The sequence below is a fragment of the Episyrphus balteatus genome, chromosome 4 (genome assembly GCF_945859705.1).
Source record: "Episyrphus balteatus chromosome 4, idEpiBalt1.1, whole genome shotgun sequence".
Taxonomy (NCBI): domain Eukaryota; kingdom Metazoa; phylum Arthropoda; class Insecta; order Diptera; family Syrphidae; genus Episyrphus; species Episyrphus balteatus.
Genome location: NC_079137.1, coordinates 14344838 through 14370675, shown reverse-complemented (window position 1 = coordinate 14370675; position 25838 = coordinate 14344838). Strand labels below are relative to the sequence as shown.

Sequence of the window (25838 nt, the reverse complement as noted above, 5' to 3'; positions counted from 1 at the left end):
ATTTGACAGTTTTTGCAGCATAGCCAATGCAAAAGTTTGTGTAGGGGTTAAAGTCGTCGCAATTTTTAAAGGTTAGAAGTACTTTCCTCAAAAACCTTTAAAATGTCTAGTTAACCAAGATTGGTAATGGATTGTGTTAAACCTTTATCTTCGAGGTCATACAAACTCACATTGACTGCTTATTCCATGTATAAAAAATCACAGCAATTAACTTATTTTTTATCTGTTTATTCGTGAATGAAATGTTAGGCATGTTAGAAATAAAAAGATTAAACATTAAACCAAGTGAAGTATTTTAAAAAATTACGCGTGACAAATATTAATAATACGAAAGAGAATTGAGTGTTTTAATGAATTCTCAATTCTTATCCCTTAAGACTTGTCATACCGGCACGCATGACTTCATCAACAAGCAGGAGGTTGCTGGCAATAACCGAGCAGGAATTCAGAATTTGTTTCTTCACAATATAATTATCATAGACACCCAAATCAACAGGTTTCATTGCTTCTCCTGTTGCTAAATCCAAGCCAACTGGATCAGGATTCAAGCGATCTTCTTCAGTCAATTTAACAATGGTATCTTGAGCATCATAGCCACTGTTGATTGCCAAATTCTTGGGAATCACCAAAAGCGATTCTGCAAAAGCTTGAACTCCAAGACGAACTTTGCCTTTAATTTCATCCTTGTATTTCATCAATTGGTTGTAGGCACGAATTTCAAAGGCACCAGCACCAGGAATGAGACATTTATCATTGATGGCGTTGTTAATGGCTCGTAATCCATCGCGAATAGCGTCCTTGATTTGAATAATGGTGTGCCTGTTGGGACCCTTAACAAGAATTGTCACAGACTGAGGGTTCTTACATTCTTCAACGAATGTGTATTTGTTCTCGCCCAAGACATGCTCGTAAACAACACCAGCATAACTAAAAAAAGAAAATATCAAAACAGTTAGAATTTATACTTTCAAGAAAATCACAATAAATCTTACCCCAAGTTTGCTTCTTCCATTTCGTCTAATGAATTCAAAGCAATACCACCACAAGCCAAAGCCAAACGTTCCATATTCCTCCTCTTTGCACGGCGCAGAGCCATAATTCCTTCTTTAGCGAGAGCATCCAATGACATGGGGTCAATTCCCTTTTGGTTAATCACAACGAATGTCTTGTCTGTTCCGTCGCAAAGCTTTTTCTTCAATTCAATAATCTTCTTTACACGCTGATCAATAAATTCACGTTCAGCCAAAACAAACTTCTCACGTTCTTCGGCGGTTTTGTAGAAGAATCCGGAATTGACTTCAGATTTCTCATATTCCAACGAAACGTTACAAGTGAGAATGTAAGCATTCTCCAAACGCTTTGGCATATCAGGATGTCTTGAACCGTGATCCATGACAATACCACGAATCAGGCTAGTATCGGTTGAGGTCTTGTGTTGCATTTCCATCAATTCAACCATATGCAAATCAATTGGCTTTTCTTCCTGACGAATGGCCAATAAAGCGTCAACGCATACTTCAGTCAGCAAATCAGCCAAGCTCGAATGGACTTTAGTCTTCAAACTAGTTCTGGCAACATCAATTAGATTTTTTTTGTTGATCTCAATTGGGATCTTCATGGATTCAAGAACTTCCAGAGCCTTGACTTTAGCCTTTTCTACTCCCTCGGTTAAGATACGTGGATGCAAACCCTCAGAAAGGAAGATATCGGCTTGTTTTAAGAGTTCACCAATCAAAAGGACAGTGCAAGTTGTACCATCACCAGTTGAGTCGTCTTGAGCGGTACTGGCACGAGCAATCATCGATGCTGTTGGATGTTGGATCTGCATTTCGTGGAGAAGAACATTTCCGTCCTTTGTGATTTTGATGTCACCAGCACCAGAAACCAACCTAAAATAAAAAATATTTCCTTTAAAAATAATTCAACTTTTTTATCTTTCTTCTTTTTTATGTATCAATTTTATCTGCTCTATGATCAGACTCAAACGAATCAAATACAAAATTCATCAAATCAAATCTAGAACATTTTATTCTAGCACACTTTTTATAGCAAATACATATATGAGTTTTCTGTTATTTACTGGCTAAATGTGTTTTCATTAGAACCTAGGAAATATTGTTAAGGTCTATGTTTTAATAATATTTTATAAAAACAAACGGTTCTTATGTCTGCTCTACTGTTAAACTTAAACGAATCAAACTAAAACTCATTAAGTCTAATTATAGGATCTTTTTTTCGCGCCCCTTACAATTGGTTTGTAATTTGGTTGCTAGAGGCGCTTAATATATGTAGAAAGAACTATTTACAAGAGCTATACTATGTATCTACTAGATCAACAAGTTTAAAGAATCGTTTGCAGAAGTTTGATGTCTGCTCTGTGATCAGACACCAATGAATCAATAATGAAATTCATCAAGTCAAATGCAGAGCGTTTTATTCTTGCACATTTTTTATAGCAAATTTACGATTTTTCTGTAATTTACTGGCTAAATATGCTTCTTTTAAATATTAATACAAAATAGACCTTAGTAAACCTTATGCCACTTTCGCGATTCAATTAGAACTGACAGGAGCTTTACATTTTTGATACAATAAGTCTTTTTTAATGCCAGTAGAATGTGTAGACACTGTTTCATTTTCGTGTTTCTAATATTTTTTTTAACAAAGGTTATATCTGCTCTTTGATCAGACTCAAACGAATCCAGTACAAAATTCATCAAGTCAAATGTAGAACATTTTATTCTCGCACATTTTTTATAGCAAATTTAAGAGTTTTCTGTAATTTACTGGCTAAATGTGCTATTATTAGAACTTATAGACAAAATAGACCTTATACCACATTCGTGCCACTTACTTAAGTAGAACTTACAGGAACTCTATAATTTTTATCCAATAAGTCTCTATAAATCCAAGTAGAATTTGTAGATCCTTTTTCATTCCCGTGTTTCTAACATTTTTTGAACAAAAAGGTCTATATCTGCTCTTTGATCAGACTCAAACGAATCAAATACAAAATTCATCAAGTCAAATGTAGAACATTTTATTCTGGCACACTTTTTATAGCAAATTTACGAGTTTTCTGCAATTTACTGGCTAAATGTGCTTCTATTAGAACTTAGTACCTGGGTGACCGAGCTTTGCTCGGTATCCTAAATTGTTATAACTTTCAGTGAAAAAAGTCAAATGTAAACAGCAATTTTTTGGAGTGGGTTTAAGTTTGCAATGACCAGTTTTTTCGCGGGTTACAAAACATCACATTCCCACCTTATAATCCAGTTTATTTAAGTTTGAATATACGATCAGCAATGAATAGAAGGGTTACAGGAATCTGCATTATCGAAAATGCTTATAGGAATGAGATCCTTTTTTGTTCAAATTTTAATTTACATGTCAGAAAGTTTTGGATGGTGAATATAAAGTTAATCTTTTTTTCAAGTTTAGCCTTGTCGGCAAAGCTTAGTATGAAGAAATACTATTTTTATCCCTGTCTCTGTTTTATTCTGTGTCAGTGGTGGATGCTTCACTCCTTTCTTTTTTTACTCATACAGGGTGTCCCAAAAGTAATGGATCAAACGAAATATGCTGATTGGGGAACTTAAGGGCTCTCAGAATTTGGAACCTTGTTCATCCCAAATCCTTAGGGTTTTCGATTTAAGGCAATTCTTGTGAAATTTCGAAAAATCCCTACTTGGCATTAGTATTTTGCTTCCTGTGCCCATTAATGATATTTGTTTTTTTTTTAATTCTTTTACGAAAACATTGCCAAATAATTAGGAACAATTAATTACTCAAAATATTTTTTATTCCATATAACATTTCGCTGCAAATTAACTAACAGTTTCAAGTTTTATAAAAAATCTATTCCTAACTTTTATTTCCGACCAACACCGCAAAAAAATGTACGGTGTGAGAATGGTTTATTATTTTAAAAAGTTGCCATGTTATTGTAGCTGCAGTTAGATCGCAAAATATTACAATTTGAATTAAACAAAACAGGGTTTTTCAGAACAAAAAACAACCAACTGAAAAAAACTAATATAAGGGAAAATACTTCCAAAATGTTGTATTTGCCTAGAGGACCAAACCCTCAAAATTTCATCGAAATCTTTAAAGTTGTTACCAAAAAAAAATTCTATGTTAAAAAAGTGGGCGTGGCAGTGGGCGGATTTTTCCAAAAATACTTCCAAAACTTTTTACTCGCTTAGATAAACAAACCCTGAAAATTTAATCGAAATCGTTAGAGCCGTTTCCGAAAGAAACTTATATGTTAAAAAAGTGGGCGTGGCAGTGGGTGGATTTTTCCAAAAAAAAATTTTTTAAACTTTTTACTTTCTTAGACAAACAAACCCTGAAAATTTCATCGAAATCGTTATAACCGTTTCCGAAAAAACATATATTTTAAAAAAGTGGGCGTGGCAGTGGGCGGATTTTTCAAAAAAAAAAAATTTCAAAACTTTTTACTCGCTTAGATAAACAAACCCTAAAAATTTCATCGAAATCGTTAGAGCCGTTCCCGAAAAAACTTATATGTTAAAAAAGTAGGCGTGGCAGTGGGCGGATTTTTCCAAAAATACTTCCAAAACTTTTCACTCGCTTAGATGAACAAACCCTGAAAATTTCATCGAAATCGTTAGAGCCGTTTCCGAGATCCCAATTTTATATATATTTATATATATACATATATATATAGTACCTGGTTGACCGAGCTTTGCTCGGTATCTTTAAATATTTTAACTTTCAGTGATAAAAGTCAAATGTGAGGCCTCAGTTATAGGTTATAGCTATAAGTAAAATCCATCATTTAAAATTGAACTATCAGGAATCTGAAATGTTTTACTGGTGAGCGTTCATAGCAATCAGTAAATTTACGTCATTAAATATCATATATATTATTACCGTTGTCGAACACCCTTTTGCGGGACTTACACCGAACAGATTTTAATAAATTATATCTTAAAAAAAAGGGAATTTCTGTCGCCAGAATCTGGCAAAATATAAATATATAAATGTTTATAATTTTTAAGAAATCTTAATTTGTTTAAAAAATAATATTCCAGCCAAAATGAATTTTAAAATGACTTTTTACCACTTTCCAATGAATCTGGAAATGTTTGACATGGCGTGTTCCTGTTCACATTAGGGGTGTTCGTATATCATTAGTTCGTATCATCAGGGGCGTTCATTAGGCGAGTAAATTCTCCGATTTGCTTAAAAATTCTGATGGTTAACATTTTAAGCATTATTATGTACAAACAAATTGCAGATAAGTTTGGACAAAAATATGAAACCTGTCAAATTTTAGAAGTGGGGATGAAATCCTCTCAGAGAAAGAAAAAATTGTGCAAAAGTACGCAAACTCTTTTAGGACAAAATTATCATTTATTAAAAGAAAAAAAGAAGGCACTAGCTTTTGAAAGATTTCAGACTTTTGTCCGAAGAAATTTTTGGGCAGAAATTTGCAAGAAGAGGGGCTCTCTTTTTTGTAAAAAAAAAAACTACACAGTTTCAGTCTAATCAAACAGGAATTGGGTTAAAAAAGTTGAAAAAAGCAGAATTATTTCTGTTTTAGGCAGTACCTAAACAGCCCTGTTACATGTAACATTAGTTATACATTTTTATTTCATTTTTGGCACACAAATTGAAAATGCCAACTTTTGAGGTTCTGGGTAGTCAACCTCTGTAAAAAAAAGATCACTCAAAAGTTTTATTTTGTATTTAAGTGCCTTATATCATGTTTTCACTAAATTCCAAATGAGATATTTTCGTAAACTATTTCATTTTGAATGTCAAATGGTTAATGGTAAATTGCTAATCCTCATCGAGGTAAAATGGATCGAAAGATTAATTTGAAATTAAAGGCCCCAACCCATAGAATCCGTTCCACCCGTTGTGTCAATCAATCCGTTGAAATTGAAGGATGGGACAGAAAGGGGTGACCCAAAGAAAACGTTGCATGACGGATTGCTTTTTGACAGCTCACTTTAAATTCCAAGGTGTGTTCGATATTTTCTCGATGAATGTGCACTAAGGAAGTTCTGATGCAAGAAATTGTTAACTATTATCGTTGTTCTTTTTTTTTAATAAAATAAAATACGCTACTAGACTTTATGTATGTACTTGCTCTTCAGTTAAAAATAATTTTTAATAACAGATTATCATTTGTAGATATGACTTTGGCATAGTAAAATTGAACTCTACAACAGAATTTTAGTATTTAATTGATATAATTTATTAGATATATCATTAAATGTTACTTTTATTACATTTTCTTCACAAATAAACAACTAAAGTTCACAATTCATAAAATCAGAAAAGAAAAGAACACAGTTCTTAGTTCTGAAATTCCCCGGTGTGCACTCCGAAACAGAAAATTTAACTGATCTATTGTTGACAACCAATGTCAAAGGATACGACAGATGAAAAAGTAGAAAGTTGGGATATTTCTTCCGTCGAATTCGTCAAATACAAATAATTGATTTATTTTATTCATTTATCACATAATACGATATTTTGATAGGAATAATTATATTCCACATAGTGTAGTTCCGATAACCAATGAAAGATACAAAATATTTTGCTTATTTTTTACTTTGGTGTACTTAGCGTAGTTCCTTCAACATCAAGTGCGGTCCTACCTTTATTTTAATTATTCTTTCAGATCATTGAACACTTCTACATAAGATGTTTCCAAAATGATTGGAAAGTGGAAGTGTTCATCGCTTTTGACAGGATCTTTGGAATAAGTTCAGTGGGGAACTTCCAACGATTGTCAGTATAAGAAAACAGTCAAAAGAAAACAGAAAAAAAAGAAAAAAAATTTACAGCTATAGCTGGGATGGTGAAGACATAAACAAACAAAAGGAGGCGCGAATTGTGATAGAGTTTTGTGAATTTAGTTCGTGTTTTCCAAAATAAATATGTAAAATTAATTATTTTTTTTTAATTAATCGGAAATAAAAACTTCAAATTTGAAAACAATCGCGAAATATAAAAGTTTTTGTGGTTAAATGATTTCGAACACACAGTGTTTGTTGTAAGTGTGTGTGACAATATGTTTTTTGTTTACATTTTCCCTGCCGAGATATGTCAAATTAGAAAAGGAAAAGACAAAGATAGTTTTTGGAATTTCCCTTTATGAAAAAACACCGCCAGAAACAAAACAATAACAAACGTTTAATGGCGTTTTTAATTGGCAATCCGGAATTGTTCTTCGATTCAGATTTCAGAATCCCAATTGAACAGTTTTTTTTTTATTCCGAAGAATCTGAAGTTTAACATGTGCCACATATATGTGTAATCGCGCCAAACTTCATTTGTTTTTGTGCTGCAAACATTTTGTACTGCTAACATTTAAATCTATGAATTTTCTGTTTTTAAAACCAGAAGAGAAATTCTGTTTTTTTTCAGAATCAGAACTGTCAGTTTTGATTTTTGGTTTTTTGTGAAATTTTTTGAATCCAAAATGGATGCCATGCTATGGTTTTTGTTTTTTTTTTTTTGTGAAAAAATTTGTTTGCATCCATCATGGATGTAATGGCCTTCCACTGCGGAGTTAATATTAAAAAAACAAAAGCGACTTTTCTGACAGACAGCTGCCAAAGTTTATGTACAGTGTGGTGCCAAATATTTGCATGGATTTCAAAAAACAATATAGATAAACAAAAAAACACACCTATGGTTTTTTTTCAAGATTTTTTGTAAGTACATATATGTATGAACATATTCCGTAGGAACATTTCATCTTCCATTTGCCAGGAAAAGTCTGGGAAGTGTACCTATGTATGTACATATATAGTATATACATAATGTACATAAGAAAAAGGCCGGAATATTTGAAGGCTATAGGGGAAAAACAGCACAAGTCCATTCCAACTCATTTCGAGAAAAATGCATTTTTAAATTTTGTTCTCCATACAACTTAGTACTTAAAGCAAGGCTTAAATTTGTTTTATAAAAGTAAGGATGCCATCAGATAGTGGTCAGTAAATACTACAAGACCTCATCATTCGTTTATTTTTGACAAAAAGTGGACATGTGCCGTTTTTCCCCTGGACCCTTCATTTGCTCTTTGCGTGCTATAGGGGCGTAAGTGTTGCACCCCTATTACGATTGCAACTATCAATTCTTTGCCCCTGGGTAAAAAGGACTTACATAAATGATAGTTTACCAGAAAATCCGATTGAAGTTGAAAATCGATGAATTTTTGAGTATTGATCCTCTTATTTTTATAAGAAAGAGTTACTCTAAATTTATGTTTTTGATACCAAATAAAAGAGCTTATTCTCTTTTCATCAAAACCCGAAAGTGCAATTTTGTGACTTAACCTCTTTGTAGCCGGAAGCAAAGAACTTATAGTTGTTAAAAAAAAATTAGATCTCTTATTTGCTTTGAAAAAAATTTGAAAACGAAGAATGATGCTAACGGTGAAATGTAACTGAAAAGATCCATTAAAAAAATGACCAGTTTTCCCCCATTTCGATTTTAAAACATCAAATTTCAGTATTTATCAACTATCAATTGATAGTTGACAATCGTAATAGGGGTGTTAGGTCCGTTTAGGTACTTCCTAAGCTAAAATATGATAAGTGGCTATTAAAAATGAAAAACTATGAAATCACGTAGGTAGATACGAATTTTAAAATATCCACTTTTGAATAGCGATATAAAATTTAATGGAGTGTGAATTAAATGGGTCTAAGATAATTTTTGGAAAAGCCCAATACAACAGCAAAGAAAAATCGTCAAAGGAAAAATTGTCGGATGTAAGAATCAGACAGAAACCTTACGTTCGACAATTTTTTTATTGACGATTTAAGGTGGTGAATGCATGATTCAACATCGGTTCAAGTTCTTCAAATTGACCAAGTTTGAGATATTAGTTGCGGCAACCTGTTTGAAATAGAGTTAATTATAAAATGTATGTACAACTTAGGGAACCTAGAATTGCTAAATTTAATGTGCCATATTCATAGCTGTTTAACTTAAACTGGGGCTAATCCAATGTATTTTAAATGGGATAAACAGGAGTTTTTTAGTAATTCTCGACTTTTTAAAAAACACACTCTGCATTTACATTTGTACCTTCCTACCTATACTTTCTTTTTATTTAAGCATGCGAGAAGTCTCGCACGGGTAAGCTAGTAATGTTTATTTGACATTCGCTCGCCAAACTATTTTTTTACTGATCATTGCATCAGTAATTTTTTTAATGATGGCACTGGAACAGTAAAAAAATGAAACGATATCAGTAAAACGAAATGGATTTTTTTTTGGCATTTGGAAAACAGTTGTGATTTGTGAATAAAATTTAACACCAAATGCTTCTTTTTGAAAAAATTAGAAAAAATAAGCTTTCAACTTATTTCATCAATATTTTGTTCAAAACAAAAATTTAAAGTATTCAAAATAGCTAAACAAAATTTTTACTGATGGATTTTACTGATAGCTATAACTGAGGCCTAAACAGCAATTTTTTGGAGTGGGTTTAAGTTTGCAATGACCAGTTTTTTCGCGGGTTTCAAAACACCACATTCCCAGTAATCCAGTTTATTTACGTTTGAATGTACATGCGACGATCAGCAATGGATAGAAGGGTTACAGGAATCTGCATTATCGAAAATGTCTACAGCAATGAGATCCCTTTTTGTTAAAATTTTAATTTACGGGTCAGAAAGTTTTGGATGGTGAATATAAAGTTAATTTTTTTTTTCAAAATTAGCCTTGCCGGTAAAGCTTAGTATGAAGAAATACTATTTTTACTCCTGTCTTTGTTTTATTCTGTATCAGTGGATTCTTTACTTCTTTCTTTTTTTTACTTATATGTTATAAGATTGATATTAGGTCAATGGTGTTGCTTGTTGTGAGTTATTATATTCTTATACGTTAACAATAGTCGCATTAAAACAAAAAAAAACGTAAAATAAAGATAATTAGTGATACCAAATTAACAAATTACTTAAAAGTTTCAATACATGATCAAAAAAGTCATGATCTTAAAAATGTTGTTTAGTTATTGTAACAAAAAGAAAAAGAACAATGCGTAAAACATGGAACCATCCCTCAAAATTTTATTGAAATCGTTGAATCTGTCTCCGCGAAAAAAAAACTAATATAAAAGAAAATAATTCCAAAATGTTGTATTTGCCTAGAGGAAAAAACCCTCAAAATTTCATCGAAATCAATAACCAAAAAACTTATATGTGAGAAAAATAAGCGTAGCTGTGGGCGGATATTTCTAAAAGTACTTACAAAATATTTTATTCGCCTAGAGGACCAAATCCTCAAAATTTCATCGAAATCTTTAAAGTTGTTACCAAAAAAAATTCGATGTTAAAAAAGTGGGCGTGGCAGTGGGCGGATTTTTCCCAAAAAAAAATTCCAAAACTTTTTACTCGCTTAGATAAACAAACCCTGAAAATGTTATCGATCTCGTTAGAGCCGTTACCGAAAAAACTTATATGTTAAAAAAGTGGGCGTGGCAGTGCGCGGATTTTTCAAAAAAAAAAACTTCCAAAACATTTTACTCGCTTAGAGAAACAAACCCTGAAAATTTCATCGAAATCGTTAGAGCCGTTCCCGAAAAAACTTATATGTTAAAAAAGTGGGCGTGGCAGTGGGCGGATTTTTCCAAAAATACTTCCAAAACTTTTTATTCGCTTAGATAAACAAACCCTGAAAATTTCATCGAAATCGTTAGAGCCGTTCCCGAAAAAACTTATATGTTAAAAAAGTGGGCGTGGCAGTGGGCGGATTTTTCCAAAAATACTTCCAAAATTTTTTACTCGCTTAGATGAACACACCCTGAAAATTTCATCGAAATCGTTAGAGCCGTTTCCGAGATCCCAATTTTATATATATTTATATATATATATATATATATATAAACAATTTTAGCTCGTTTAAAGTTATAAGATAAACAATTTTAGCTCGTTTAAAGTTATAAGATAAGATAAACAAAATAGACCTTAGTAGACCATATGCTACTTTCGCGATTCAATTAGAACTGACAGGAGCTTTACATTTTTGATACAATAAGTCTTTTTTAATGCCAGTAGAATGTGTAGACACTGCTTCATTTTCGTGTTTCTAATATTTTTTTTAACAAAGGTTATATCTGCTCTTTGATCAGACTCAAACGAATCAAGTACAAAATTCATCAAGTCAAATGTAGAACATTTTATTCTCGCACATTTTTTATAGCAAATTTAAGAGTTTTCTGTAATTTACTGGCTAAATGTGCTATTATTAGAACTTATAGACAAAATAGACCTTATACCACATTCGTGACTCCAGTAGAACTGACAAGAGCTCTACAATTTGTATCCAATAATTCTCTATAGATTTAAGTAGAATTTGTAGAACTATGTTTTAACATTTTTCTAATAAAAAGGTCTATATCTGTTCTATGATCAGACTCAAACGAATCGAATACAAAATTCATCAAGTCAAATGTAGAACATTTTATTCTGGCACATTTTTTATAGCAAATTTACGAGTTTTCTGTAATTTACTGGCTAAATGTGCTTCTATCAGAACTTGAATATAATAGATCTTAGTAGACCTTATACCACTTTCGTGACTCAAATACAACTGACAGGAACTCTAAAATTGTTATCCAATAAGTCTCAATAAATACCAGTAAAATTAGTAGACCCTATTTCATTTTCTCGTTTCTTACATTTTTTTTAACAAAAAAGGGGTATATCTGCTCTATGATCAGACTCAAACGAATCAAATACAAAATTCATCAAGTCAAATGTAGAACATTTTATTCTTACATTTTTTATAGCAAATTTAAGAGTTTTCTGTAATTTACTGGCTAAATGTGCTTCTATTAGAACTTAATGAAAAAATACACACTGTTTTTAACAGTTTTCTAACAAAAAGGTCTATATCTGTTCTATGATCAGACTCAAATGAATCAAAAATACAAAACTCTTCAAGTCAAATGTAGAATATTTTATTCTGGCAAACTTTTTTTTAGCTAATTTACGAGTTTTCTGTGATTTACTAAATATGAATATTTTTAAGGTCTATGTTTTAACGATAATGGCTTTAATATTTGATTCAACAAACGGTTTTTATGTCTGCTCTACTGTTAAACTTAAACGAATCAAATTAAAACTCAGTAAGTCTAATTATAGGGCATATTTTTTCTCGCGTCTTTTTATAACAATCTTACAATTGGTCTGTAATTTGGTTGCTAAAGGCGCTTAAGATAGAAGTATATAAACACTTTAATGCATATAAACACTTTAATTTTTATATATATACTATTTGAAGAGGTCACTACAAAATTCCTATAATTTAAGATAGAAGGCAATATTTACTAGAGCTTAGTCAACTTGCCCCAATAAGTTCAAAGAATTGTTTCCAGGAGTTTGTTATCTGCTCTGGGATCAGACTCGAATGAATCAATAATAAAATTCATCAAATCAAATGCAGAGCATTTTATTCTAGCATACATTTTATAGCAAATTTAAACATTGTTAATAAATTTACTGGCTAAGTACGCATATATAAAAAAAAATAGCGAAAACATCTTTAACCTAACCTAAGAAGCTAATTACTAAAAACAAAATCTTAAAAACATAACCTGTTCCAAAACTGTGTGTGATTTTTATTACAAAAAGCTGTTGAAGTAGAGCGACTAAACGGTGGATTTGATAGACAGTCGAATAAAAAGAGAAGGGGCTGAACTAATGTATTCCTACTTTTTTTTTAAGGAATTGGGGAAATGCGATCTGGACCAGATGAATAATCATCTTTTAGCGATAAAGAAAGATCTTAAACTGTGTCCTGCTGCACAGGAATATTGTTACACCTTGTTTGGGAATAGGATTAATTAATTAATGTATGTATCTGTGTGTGTATGTCTGTTGTTTTTTTTTTTTGTTAATCAAAATTTTGTTTGTGGGCCATTCCAAAGTAGTTTTTCATAAAGTTTCTAGAACATCAACTTTATCATGAGCCCTTGAGACCCACCAAGTTTCAAGAAAAAAGATTGCTTCCTTAACAAGATGTACTGGATAACAAACGTCAAAATGTCCTCAAAGTTAAAATGGGCTGGCCTAGTATTAAATATTTAGTGAACTACAATGTTTTTGGGCAATGCAAGTTAGAATGATTAGGCGAAGCTACACTAACACTATACCTCCACTGTCAATGCAAATGTTATCAAGTGGAATACTGGCGGATCGGAATCTTGCGAGTTAAACATACTCTTGGAACTGCTGAACTAACTAGAAACTTCAAACATGAAAAAATGTTTTACAATACAATGTTGAGTGGGTGCCCATATTGATTTTGAAATCGTTTTTGTAACTTATTTAATTACTCGAGAAATGGACTATAGGTTTCGAATTATGATTGTGGACATATCACATAAGATAGCTTCTTAACATTATATCATAATTTTCGAGGTTTTACAAAAAAAAAAAAAAAAAACTTCACCAGGCGATGAAGAAGCCCTTCGTATGACACATCCAGGGTTCAACATAACCTACAAATAGACACACCTCCGTGCTTACATCTGCTATTGTTTGAAGCATTTTTTCCATTTTAAATGAATATTTTTTAATTTTAATGCAAATTTATTATATTTAGAGAAATGAATTATTTAATACATACATTTTCATTGTTCCTTTTGGTCCAAGATTAGTCCTCATCACATCCTGTAGTCCCTTTGCAGCCGAAATATTAATGGCAAGTGCTTGAGCCGCACGTGCAAATTCAGCTTTTGGATTCAATAAACTTATTGCTGCCATATTTTAATTTAATAACTTTTCTGTTCTTTTACAATTTAATAGAATTATTAAAGATTTTATTTCGGAATCTTCGAGATCTAGCAAGGCGGACGATGATGAGTTCTCAAACGAAGAAAAATGTGACCAACATAAAAGAAGTTTGGCCAACCAAAAATGCCGAATTTGACAGTTCAATAGATTCCACAATACACACCACATTTATCTGCATTAGATGTGTTCAAGCTGCTGAAAAACTTTGAAACTGTAATGGACTAATTCATGTACATAAATATTTGTACTACGTGAAGGGACAGTTAAGCCTTAAAGCCTGGTACGCTGCTCGAGCTAAATTTTAGCTCCCATACAAATTATCGATAAATTTTATCTGAGCTAAAATGGATCCCATACAAATTATCGATAACTTGTATGGGAATTTTATCTCAGCTAAAATTTAGCGCGAGCAGCGTACCAGGCTTAACTACATACACCACTTTTTGAAAAAGTACAAAAGTGAAAATATTTTTAGTTAAAGCTTTAACTACATTGGCTCAAAAAGTAAAAAGTACAAAAATGAAAATTTTGAAACGCATTTTTATATGTTTTTCGGGATAGAAAATTAAAACAAATGAAAGGCTTGGCCACACCAGAGGGTATACGGTAGCGGTAGGGGTAGCGGTAACGGTACTTGTATGAACAAAATTCCAAACTGACACATCAACGTTCAGATGTGGAACGGGTGCCTAAAACACCCGCAAATTTAATTTCAGATAATTGGTATACATATCTCTTATTTTTCTCTTGTTTTCCTATCTGTGAATACGCACGGAGAAAAATGAATCTAGTATTTTATACTCCATATGACTAGTAAGGTAATTAAAGTAAAAAGCCCTAGATTTTAAGTAAAATTTACCTTACGTATTGAACATTTCTTGGATCCGTAAAGTAATTTTTACAAGAAAGTTATGGTGAACAAATTATAGTAGTATATACCTTACGAGTAGCAATATTTTCTTTACGTAGAGTCAAATATACCTTCAACCAAAAAAGTGTATGAATCTTTTCACTTTAAGATTCTAGTAAAACATATTTTACAAATTTAACTATTCTATGAATAAATTTTACCTTACACTAAAGTAATAATAATACTGAATTCTAGGAAATTTCCCCAAAAGAGATCAGTACCCTCGATATATAGAAAAAACTCTTAAAGCTGTCATTGAAAAGTGCGCCATTTTTTCTCCATTTGTGTTTGATTTTTATTTTTTGTCAAAACTTTTAGGTGACGAGTGCGGGATAATTACATTAATTCATAAAGAATTCGCAAACAATTAGATCAAATAAAGTCAATTTAATTTTTATTGATGATATTTGCCTAAATAAAATTGTATGCATTTATCTTACAAAAATTAATTAAAATAAAAAAAGGTGATTTTTGTAATTATTGAAAAACATAACAGGGTCATACGTTACTTACTTCTAAATAGCTTTGAGGATTAATTACGTGTTACCTAGTTATGCTTTTCAATAATTACAAAAATCAACTTTTTTATTTTAGTTTTTGTAAGATAAATGCATACAATTTTATTTAGAAAATGTCATCAATAAAAATGAAATTGACTTTACTTGATCCAATCTGTAACTAAATTATATACCTTCCATAGAGAAGTTCAATTTACTTTAAAAATCAGTATTTTCAGCCTTATAGTAAGGTTAAATATGTACCTAACTTTCTAGTAATTTCTATTAGAAATTCATACAAAAAAAGGCTTTACTGTAAAGTTAATCATAAGCTATAAATTTACTAGAAAAGTAAGGTAAATTCCATTTTATTGGGGAGTCATCCCTATTTAAACTTTACATTAAAGTTAAATATACCAGAAATAAGGTGGTTCATACCTTATTTTTTCTCCGTGCGTGTGAAAGGTATAATGCGTTTAATACCTTCATTTCGACAGTAGGTGTCCTCACAAACGGGTTTGTGTTTCGAATTTAATCATGATTTTGGTTTGTGTATGAACTTGATTGAGCTAGCTGAGCTTAAATAGCTCATTACACCCACCTTTTTGTTTGATTTTATTAATATTACGGGTATTCACGATCTGGTGCAACAGGCCTATTAAAAATGTAAAATTTTATTTTTTTACAATAGATCCAGATCGTGAACGTCCCTCTTCTTATCTATAGTAAATATTGAAGCATGAATGATGTTTTTTTTTCCTCTCCACCGTTGCTTCTTCTTTTTTCCATTTTTATAACTTAATTCTTTGTTTTGTTCGGGTTAATTAATTTTCACTAATTATTTTACATCAAAAGAAACTAAATTACGGGACATGAGTAGCGACAACCATTATAAACAGAATAAAAAAGACAAACTTTTTATCATGGGCGACGCGACCGACGGTGAGCTGAAATCTGTCAAAAATAATTTTACTCCATTGTATTTTTATTTTGCAATAGGGTTAGGGTATAGCAAAAGTGCAAGACCATTGTAAAATTTCAATCCATATATTTTGTTGTTGTAGTGTTGTAAGATTTTACACTTTTGCACTTTTGCAATGATACTAGACCCAGTTGCATCGGATCGTGAATACCCCTCATATATTTTGTTGTTGTAATGTTGTAAGATTTTACACTTTTGCACTTTTGCAATGATACAAGACCAGTTGCATCGGATCGTGAATACCCCTATTATTTTATGAATTAATTCGTCTAATGAGCACTTAAATTGTTTTGAGCAAAACTCCACAGTTGAATGTTTTGGTGCCATTTAAAATGCACGGGAAAACTACCACATATAAGCACTGTGGAGTTTTTTCTCTCATTGCAGCTTGTAGGGTGGAAGAGAAAAACCAACCGAAGTCACGCCTCTAGGTATTCTTTTCTCTATTGTCGTTTTCCAAAATTCAAGGAGTGACACTCCTAGCTATATAATCACTCCGAAAGGAGTGATTTCAAATTCCAAAATTGAAAAAGGAGTGAATTCTTCACTTCCAAAATACAATACTTCTACATTTGACTTCATGGACTACTTGTCAAATTTTTGGGTGGTTGTTTTAATTATTTTTGTGAAGAAAATTATATTTATTTATAAAAAGAATCAACAAAGTATTGTAAAAAATCAATAAAAGTGAATTTAAAAGATTGTGTTATTAGGGGTATTCACGATCCGATGCAACTGGTCTAGTATCATTGCAAAAGTGTAAAAGTGTAAAATCTTACAACACTACAACAACAAAACATATGGATTGAAATTTTACAATGGTCTTGCACTTTTGCTATACCCTAATCCTATTGCAAAATAAAAATACAATGGAGTAAAATTATTTTTGACAGATTGCAGCTCACCGTCGCGTCGCCCATGATAAACAGTTTGTCTTTTTTATTCTGTTTTTAATGATTGTCGCTACTCATGTCCCGTAATTTAGTTTCTTTTGATGTAAAATAATTAGTGAAAATTAATGAACCCGAACAAAACAAAGAATTAGATTATAAAAAATGGAAAAAAGAAGAAGCAACGGTGGAGGAAAAAAAAACATCATTCATGCTTCAATATTTACTATAGATAAGAAGAGGGGCGTTCACGATCTATTGTAAAAAAATAAAATTTTACATTTTTACTAGGCTAGTTGCACCGGATCGTGAATACCCCTATTATTTTACTTATTATTTAGTATTACAAACACATGCAAAGTAAAAGTCAAATCACTCCACTTGTCAAATTCGTCGTGAACAAATTTCAAAATTGCACAAAAAAGGAGTGATTCACTCCCATAATTTTGGAAAACGACGATATATGTTTTTGTATATGACAAATTGTACCATTTTGTTTCCACTTTAAAAATCTTATAACCCACTGTATGCATTATAATAATCTGTCTCTGAACACACTCTCCACATTTTGGTAGAGGCGCACTCGGTAGACATTTGACATTTCTGCAAAAAAAAAAGATATGGAACACGGATATTTGCTACCCCTGCCACCAAAAAGGAGTTTGGCGGTGGCGGTGTCTCAAAGGACATTTTTTGCACTACTTAAGAAAAATCTCAAAACATCACAATCTCATCTTTTAAAAAGTTTTTCCAATTATCTTCAAATAGTCAACAAACCAAATACTTAATTTACACCCATTTTTGGGGTATGTATGCATAAACAAAACAAAAATAAAACGAACAATTTTTTTTCTGCATCCTTCTCACTACAATTTTGTAGATATTTTTTTTTCATTTTTGCTCACGGCAGCGCATCATCATGGCACTTCCTATGGAATTTCGTGATATTTGTCGAGCCTGTATGAAAAGGCGCGACGACATGAAAATGTTTTTCTTTTCGCGAATAAATTCGGTCAATGTTGCATCAATGTTGACCAAAATAGCACTTTTGCCCGTTGAGCCATCGGACAGTTTGCCAAAAGTATTGTGCAGCATTTGCATAAGGAAACTCAATGACGCATACAATTTCCAACAAATGTGTATCAAATCTCATATATCATTTAATGATATGCTCCAAACACATCAATTCCCTTCAAGGGGGGATTCTACAATAGATGATGTTGTTATAAAGAAGGAACCATGTGAGTTTGCTATAACAAATGTAGAATCTCAAAGTTCAGCATTAGATGCTGATAAGGATGCCATAGATTTTGATAAAGTATTAAAGAAACCAAAAATAGAACCAGGTACCGAAGAAGAATACTCACAAGAAACTAACAATTTTATCCAAAGCACAAAGTATTCGAAGTAAGTAACTCGAAAACATGGACTTCCAATTCAACAAATTGTTTTACTTTAGATCTGTAAATAAATCAAAAACTTATACATGTAATTTTTGCCATGATATATTTGAGACATGGAGTGAATTGACAATACACATTGCCGAGCACAAGGGGAGGAGTAATGGGAGGACAGGAGGAGATGATAGCAGGTAAGTGAGAAATAGTATCATATGGGTCACTATTTAATTGGAACCTCTTGCAGCAGCTGTGAGGTGCCAGAAAAAAAGAGAAAAATATCCGAAGCTAGCACTTCTAAAGAAGTTTTCTCAACAGAGCTTGGCCAAAGGCTCGGAATGACAGGTTATGATGGACGAAGCGAAAAGTAAGTTATAGAAATTTTTAATAATGGTCTTTATTCAAATGTTTTTTATACAAATGCAACGACAATTGCATTCAAAATCGAGAAGCCTGCCGAAGTTTCCTGAGGTCAACCCGGCGAACCCCACATGCGGAGCCGTAGTGTGAAGCAGTAGAGTGGGAGAGTTGTGACCCCATCCGAGATCATGGCTATTGTCGATAATGGAGAAGAAGTTCTTTATTTAAAAGGTTTACTTACCTAGGCGTTTTACCTAAGTATTTCCGTAGGGTTTTTTCTCAGAGGCAAGGAACTCCACTACTAAAGTCTTCCATTTGTAGATAATATTTCGACTCTTAGCTCTTAGGTCCAGTTGTAAAAATATTTAATCCGTGGATCAGCAACTTTTATCTTCTGAAATCGGAAGCAAGGCTAAAGTTTAGCACTGGTTCAAGGTTCATTATATGTAGAAATAGCCACATTCATGTGACCCGCAGTTAATCCGCAGAAATCGGTGGCTTAAATTCCTGAACCAAGGCTGATCCACGTTTGTACAACTGGCACTTACCCAGTCACATAGCTTCTTTTTCGATTTTTTGGCGCCATGTGCTTATGGATAAACCCACTCGTCTACATCCCTGTGTGTGCGGTTTACAATGTTTCTATTACTAGCAATACAACCGTTGCCTTTTCGAAACGTACATAAAATATGACGTCTATTAGTAGTAGACTATCCCTAAGTAATTCGTGTAGTACTCTCTATTGTTTTCTCACCCATTTTTCAATGATAGTCATAATTGTTTATACGATTGGGACTGAAAAATCTATTGTCGTGAACACTAAGGCGCTTCTGTGTCAAATGTTTTAGATTCCCAAACCTAATCCTCCAAAAATGTCTTAGTGGTGGCTCAAAGAGACTTAAATATGACCGAAAAATTGGGGCAATATTTACATTCATCCAAATAAAAATGACACCCTTGTGGACATCGTGAAATGGTATCTATAATTTGGAGCTTTTTCTGTTCCACCAAATGTAACCTTTTCTTTGTTATATTCTTAAGAACAACAAACAACATCGAAGGAATGTATGTAGAAATCTTAGCTGAGTAAAGTCTTTTAACTTAGCTTGTTGACGAGCAGACTGACTCGGGTTCTTGATATTTCTGGTCTTTCTAGCAACACGCTTGACAGAATCTCGATAAATACAAGATTCAATTATGTTTTCCTCTAGGCACATATAACATTGTGCCGTATCGGTAGATTTAAACGTATCCCGCCATTATAAAAAAAGTAAAAACAAACTGTTTGGCAATATGAAAATTCCAATTGGGAACAATTTATTTCGAAATTTCAATTGGTCGTTGAGCTTTATTCTTATCGGCATGAGAAATTTTATTTCTCACAAAACTAAAAATTCTACCACCAAAGAAAATTCGTGGTCCTATTCGAGCTGTAAAGAGATGACAATGGTGAGAGAAGAATTTTTTTCGAAAGTATAAAAACGACCCTACAGTAGAAAATCATGTTCAAACGGACCAGAAATATCTGTAACGCTCACATCCAGAAAACCAAATTTTTGCATGATAGACAAATAAAGAAAAAAAAAAATAATGCCATGCCAAAAAGGTAGTAAAAATGTTTGTTATTTTGTCAAGAACATTAAATATCTAGAAGAATGAAAGCTTATTAATGACCGGCAGTACAGCTTTTGTAGCAATAGGTCCACTAGCATTTCTCCGAAAAGTGGAACCAATCTGTATTCTGATTTCGAAAAATTTCCAAAGCTTCTGATGTCGTTCAATACAATTTGTGTTGATTGGTTTTAAATACGATAGTCACTACATAAATGCACAGCCTGCGGAGTTGAACCCAGAAAGCGACGGCAAGTCTCCCGGTTTTGTATTGTTGCATATATGAGATTCTTTTGCATTTGCAAGTACCATGTGTTCTTTCTTGCACGCTGAAATATCGGAATATTTTATGATAGCAGGGTGTCCTTTTAACATGGCAATACCATTGTCGTGGTGTTCTGTCATACAAAGTATTTGAATCTCAGCTGCCGTTAACCTTCTGTATATTGTCCAAGATCCGTATGAGAGTGCTGTTGACGCATAACCGCGGTATAGAGCCTTCTTTTTAGCCTAGGGAGCATTTTTCGATTGCAGAAATTTACAGAATTTTCCAGCCACTTCACCTACCCTATGTTTACGCAATGTAGTTTATATTTAATTAATTAATGTTCTCATAAAATGTATCATTTAACAGCAGCAGTTCCTTAGACGGACTACCTCTTGAGCCAATTTGTAATGTTCAAGTCAAAGATGAAATAGTATCAGATCAAAGCAGTTGTGAATATGATGAAGAAGATCACAATACATCAGTCAAGTAAGAACATTTTTATACAAAATACTAATAATATTAATTGGCATTCATTTTAAGCAAAAAGCAAAATGGTCGGAATTATATAGATGATGAGAATGGCAATGGCGAATATGACGACGAAGACCAAGTGCCTGAGAGACATACTGAAATAGAAAAAGCCAACAAAAACGGACGCAATTTCACCGACTCGAAGAGTCCAGTGTGTGAAATGTGCGGATTTAAGCCAAAAATTCCTGCTTTAATGCACGCTCATGTGCGAAATCGACATCCAGATAATTATCTGGAATATGTTGAGAACTTAAAAGCGTATGATACACTTTCTTAATACTTTTCTGGATGATTTCTATTTTAATTTTTATTATACACATTTTTGCAGCTCCGGTGAATGGGTGGTTAAATGCAGAATCTGTGATGTTTATCTATTCAGCAGCACTATTTATGGACAACACTTGAAATACACCCATTCGTAAGGATGTTAATAATAAAATCCAAAATGCGTACGGATACAAGTTCTTTTTTAATTCTAGACAAATTGTGAATGATTGTAGTGGATATTTCGAATGCAACCATTGCGATCAAACATTTAGCAGCAAAAATGACTTCTTTTTACATAAAAATCAAGCTCATAAGTAAATTAATGCATGCGAGTTGTGTATGATGAAGATTTTAACAATTTTTATACTTTTTATTTTACAGTATGCGAAGAATCAACAAAGCAAAGCAATTGTTTATTTGTCTGCTATGTGATAAACAATTTGGTCGATATATAAATCTTCAGCAACATGAAGAATCTCATGAAAGTAATGGAACATCTGCAATGGCTATTGGAGGTGGTAGTGCTGGAGGGCGAGGAAGTGTGAGTAGAGTCAGTTCAATTAGTGGCAGCAGCCTTGGTAATATACCATTGAGTGGGTATTTAAGAAAAAAGAAAGTTGATCCACCGGAAGAAGTTGTTGAAACTCAATTAATTGTGCCCTTTGTTAAAACATCACCAAAAAAATAGTAAGTTTTATGATACTTAAGATAAAAGTTTTTTTTCTTTTGGTTTTATCAATAAAATGTAAAGTGTGTTAATGTGAAACATATCTGTGGTTTTTGGGAAAAATATGATTACTAACGTTTTTGGAGTTATCATGTCTCTCCCAAACAGCACATACATATCTGACTAATTCATAGTTGCCACTATTTTCAATACACATAACACGGTGTAACACTCAAAATATACGCGGACGGAGACCTATCAGGTTTTGTAGAGCTAAACGCACTGAATACGAAACGGTATTTGAAAATCCCCTAACACCCCCAAAATCTGGAGTTACGGGCAAAAAACGGTTTTTTGGACCTTCACCCATTGAAAAAATTCTAGCTTCGACAATTTTTTACCCATTTTCGATTTTTTTACAGTTTCTGATAGAAGATAAACATACCTTTTTAACAATGTATAAAACATGTAACTCGGTTAAACCACTTAGAATTTATAAGATGTCAAAGTTCAAAAAATATTTTTAACTTTGAAATCGATTATTTCAAAAACTATTGGTAATATTATATTGATTTAAAAATTAGAATCAAATGCACAATTTTGCCTTTTGGAAATGGTATCATTTATTACTGTAAGTGTTGCCGTTGTTTTTTAATAATTTTTTTTTATTTTGATAATTTTTTTTTAGAAAAATGCCCCTCCCACCTAAACGGGGGGAGATAGACCTCCCTCCCAAAGAAAAAAATGTTTGTATTGAGCTCCTCTACAAAAACCTTTCATCAAATCCTAGCGCCCAACTTATCCTACTACGTGCCGAAACAACATTTTTGTTCTATACCTAAAAGTTCGAATTTCTGTATCTGGGTTGAAATCGAAAATTTTTTTTTTCTAAGCCAATTTTGAAGTGATTTTCATAAAAAATACCTCGATCAATTGGGAAATAGATATAGTTTTAGAATATATTTTTTAAATAGCATGTTGTTTTGAAAACATATACTTTAAATTGATGCCGAAGTTGGGCAAATGACAAAAAAAATTGAATTTTTCAACTTTGACATCTTATAAATTCTAAGTGGTTTAACCGAGTTACATGTTTTATACATTGTTAAAAAGGTATATTTATCTTCTATCAGAAACTGTAAAAAATCGAAAATGGGTAAAAAATTGTCGAAGCTTGAATTTTTTCAATGGGTGAAGGTCCAAAAAACCGTTTTTTGCCCGTAACTCCAGATTTTGGGGGTGTTAGGGGATTTTCAAATACCGTTTCATATTCAGTGCGACTAGCTCTACAAAACCTGATAGGTCTCTGCCCGCGTATATTTTAAAACCTCATTTTTGTAACACCGTGTAATGTAATTGCCTGACTTTCCCTGATCAGTTTTCGATTTTTTCCCAACCAAATAAATCATGTATGTAGATTCAACATTGTAGAACTTTAAATGCTCAAGTTAATTCTGAGCAAACAGCTCAAAAGTGTACCTCTTGTTATGAACTTGGTCCAAAAAGTTTGAAAGCCAGAAATTATGGTGTGATAAAATATAGTTTGCTAACATTCATTTTAAACTACAACTCCTACCTACTTTGTTCGATAGTTAAACAAACTGTTGCTTTCGATCTTTACTTATTATCTGATTTAAATTTTAGTGTTAACAGCAACATCACAACAGCAGCAGGAGGAAAGTTCCAATGCACTGGTTGCGATAAGTCTTTTGCTACAGAATTTGGCCTGAGAGTGCACATTGGTTGTGTCCACAAAGGCATGGAAAAGCTTCCACCAAAGAAATCAAATACTGCCACTGTTCCTCCTGCAGCCAAGAAACCACCACCCCCGCCGCCGCCAACTATGCCCGACAATTATTGTGAAATTTGTGAAAAACAATTTGAATCGATTGTGGATTGTACAACTCATATGCAGAAGCATTATGAAGTTGCTTATACATACCGAGAGTGAGTACAACATTTTATTTGTTTTTTTTTTTGAGATTTTTTTTTACTTTTTGTTTTATTTTTATATTTATTTTGTTTTTATCATTTCTTAAAAAAAAAATAAGGCGTCCAATTCGATGTAAAGAATGTAAATTCCAATGTGCAACTCGTTCGGAATTTAAATATCATCTCAAACAAAGGCACAAGGAACTTTACAGAAAACGTATTGCTGGTTTTATATCAATGGATCCGAAATTTGAAGCCTGTAATTTGTGTTTTATGCCAGTTTTCCATACGAAATCTATTAGGCATATAAATTCCCATTATATGTCAGAAAATGAAAGAAAGGAAGAGTAAGTTTATTTTTTCTTAAGCTTATAACAGCATTGAACCATCGTCATAAAATGTTTTATATAATAAGCATTAGATTGCAAGAAAATATTGAAACATTGATTAGTATTAAATCGGATGCTTTTTGAATTGTGTGAAGTACAAAGCCAATTAACTACATAAAAAAATTATGAACAAAAGCTTTTTAAACCTTTTTATATCCTTTTCATGATTAATCCTTCAATCGATCAAACAAAGATTTCAATACTCACGAAGAATATAGGTTCTTGGTCAGGACACACTACAGCTTTTCTGAATTTAAAATTACTTACTTACTTGTTCACTAAATAGTTGCTACTAACTGGAAGTACCTAGACGCTATTGTTGATCTCATCAAGAAAATTACCCGTGCTTTAGTGACATTATTTTTAATGTTCTTCAATTTTTCATTTAAAATATTTTTAAAACATTTTTAGTTTTCATCATTAGCTTTGCAAATGCATTATATAATATTTAATTAATCTTTCACTTTCAGTTCTGATGATATAGTTGCTCCAGTGCCAGTAAAAACTGCAAATAACGTTTCCAAACTAACAAGAATATCGCCAAAGGATCACCCTATAAGACTCAATCAAAACGGCAAAACTTTAAAATATAAATGTAAAATATGCTCAACATTTTATCCCGATAAGCCATCACTCATGAAACATACGCTTGTAGTTCACAAGAAACCTGAGTAAGTTTAAAAATATAAAATAAACAAAAGTAACACAAATTCTTTAAGATTTATGCATTTTTTTTTTAAGCGGAAAGAAACAATTTAATTGTAAAATATGTTTCCGATCAATCACTGGGTTGCAGAATTTCAATTCGCATATGAATTCACACAAAGGTGAACTTCCCAAAGCAACACCAAAAAAGTAAGATTTGTTTTGTTTGTTTTATTTTGTATAAAAAAGTACTATTTGATTATATATTTTGTTTATAGTAGCCATGCTTGCCATTTATGTTCAGGAATTTTTGTTGAAAGAGAAGATCTTCAAAAGCATCTTGTTGTGGCGCACAGTTTTAATCCAATGATATTTTATAAAAAATAAGAGATACAAAAATAATAAATCGTCTATAAAATGTTGTAAACTATTAACTTTAAAGTTAATAAGATATTGACTTACTGTGACTAAATTACACCTAACAAAAAATAAACAAAACTTACAGTAAACCGTTGTTGAGAGTGTGCTATCGCGAACAAAATTAATTTCAAAAATAAAATGAAAACCATCGGCAAAAATATATTTGAATAAAAAGTTAAGTATTTGTTAATGTACTAAAAATCCGTAAATTCAGTCTTTTTAATTTTGCTTATATGTATGTATTAGCTGTGTTTCTTTGAGCTCCAGTATCAGATT

At 32.2% G+C, this 25838-nt stretch overlaps 2 protein-coding genes across 7 annotated transcripts; one reads left to right on the top strand and one right to left on the bottom strand.

The window, feature by feature from the left end:
* Positions 1 to 212: 212 nt before the first annotated feature.
* LOC129918081 (T-complex protein 1 subunit zeta) lies at positions 213 to 13910 on the bottom strand. Its single transcript, XM_055998430.1, has 3 exons — positions 13630 to 13910; positions 993 to 1889; positions 213 to 927 (listed from the first exon to the last, which is right to left on the bottom strand). The coding sequence occupies exons 1-3, from the start codon at positions 13764 to 13766 to the stop codon at positions 366 to 368; spliced, it is 1596 nt and encodes a 531-aa protein (XP_055854405.1). The 5' UTR covers positions 13767 to 13910; the 3' UTR covers positions 213 to 365.
* A 3771-nt stretch (positions 13911 to 17681) lies between these two features.
* Positions 17682 to 25795, top strand: LOC129918774 (zinc finger protein 721-like). Of its 6 annotated transcripts, none has more exons than XM_055999493.1 (14): positions 17682 to 17881; positions 17956 to 18482; positions 18535 to 18666; positions 18720 to 18839; positions 21078 to 21197; positions 21252 to 21500; positions 21571 to 21660; positions 21722 to 21823; positions 21891 to 22196; positions 23821 to 24123; positions 24228 to 24455; positions 24968 to 25168; positions 25239 to 25352; positions 25424 to 25795. In XM_055999493.1, exons 2-14 carry the CDS (start codon positions 17995 to 17997, stop codon positions 25527 to 25529), a joined length of 2559 nt encoding a protein of 852 aa, XP_055855468.1. In that variant the 5' UTR covers positions 17682 to 17881; positions 17956 to 17994; the 3' UTR covers positions 25530 to 25795. The 6 variants fall into 6 exon arrangements, with proteins under 6 accessions (XP_055855468.1, XP_055855469.1, XP_055855465.1 ...); XM_055999490.1 differs by having other exon boundaries at positions 17683 to 17881; positions 17986 to 18482; positions 25421 to 25795; XM_055999491.1 differs by having other exon boundaries at positions 17683 to 17881; positions 18723 to 18839; positions 25421 to 25795.
* The last annotated feature ends 43 nt before the right edge of the window (positions 25796 to 25838 follow it).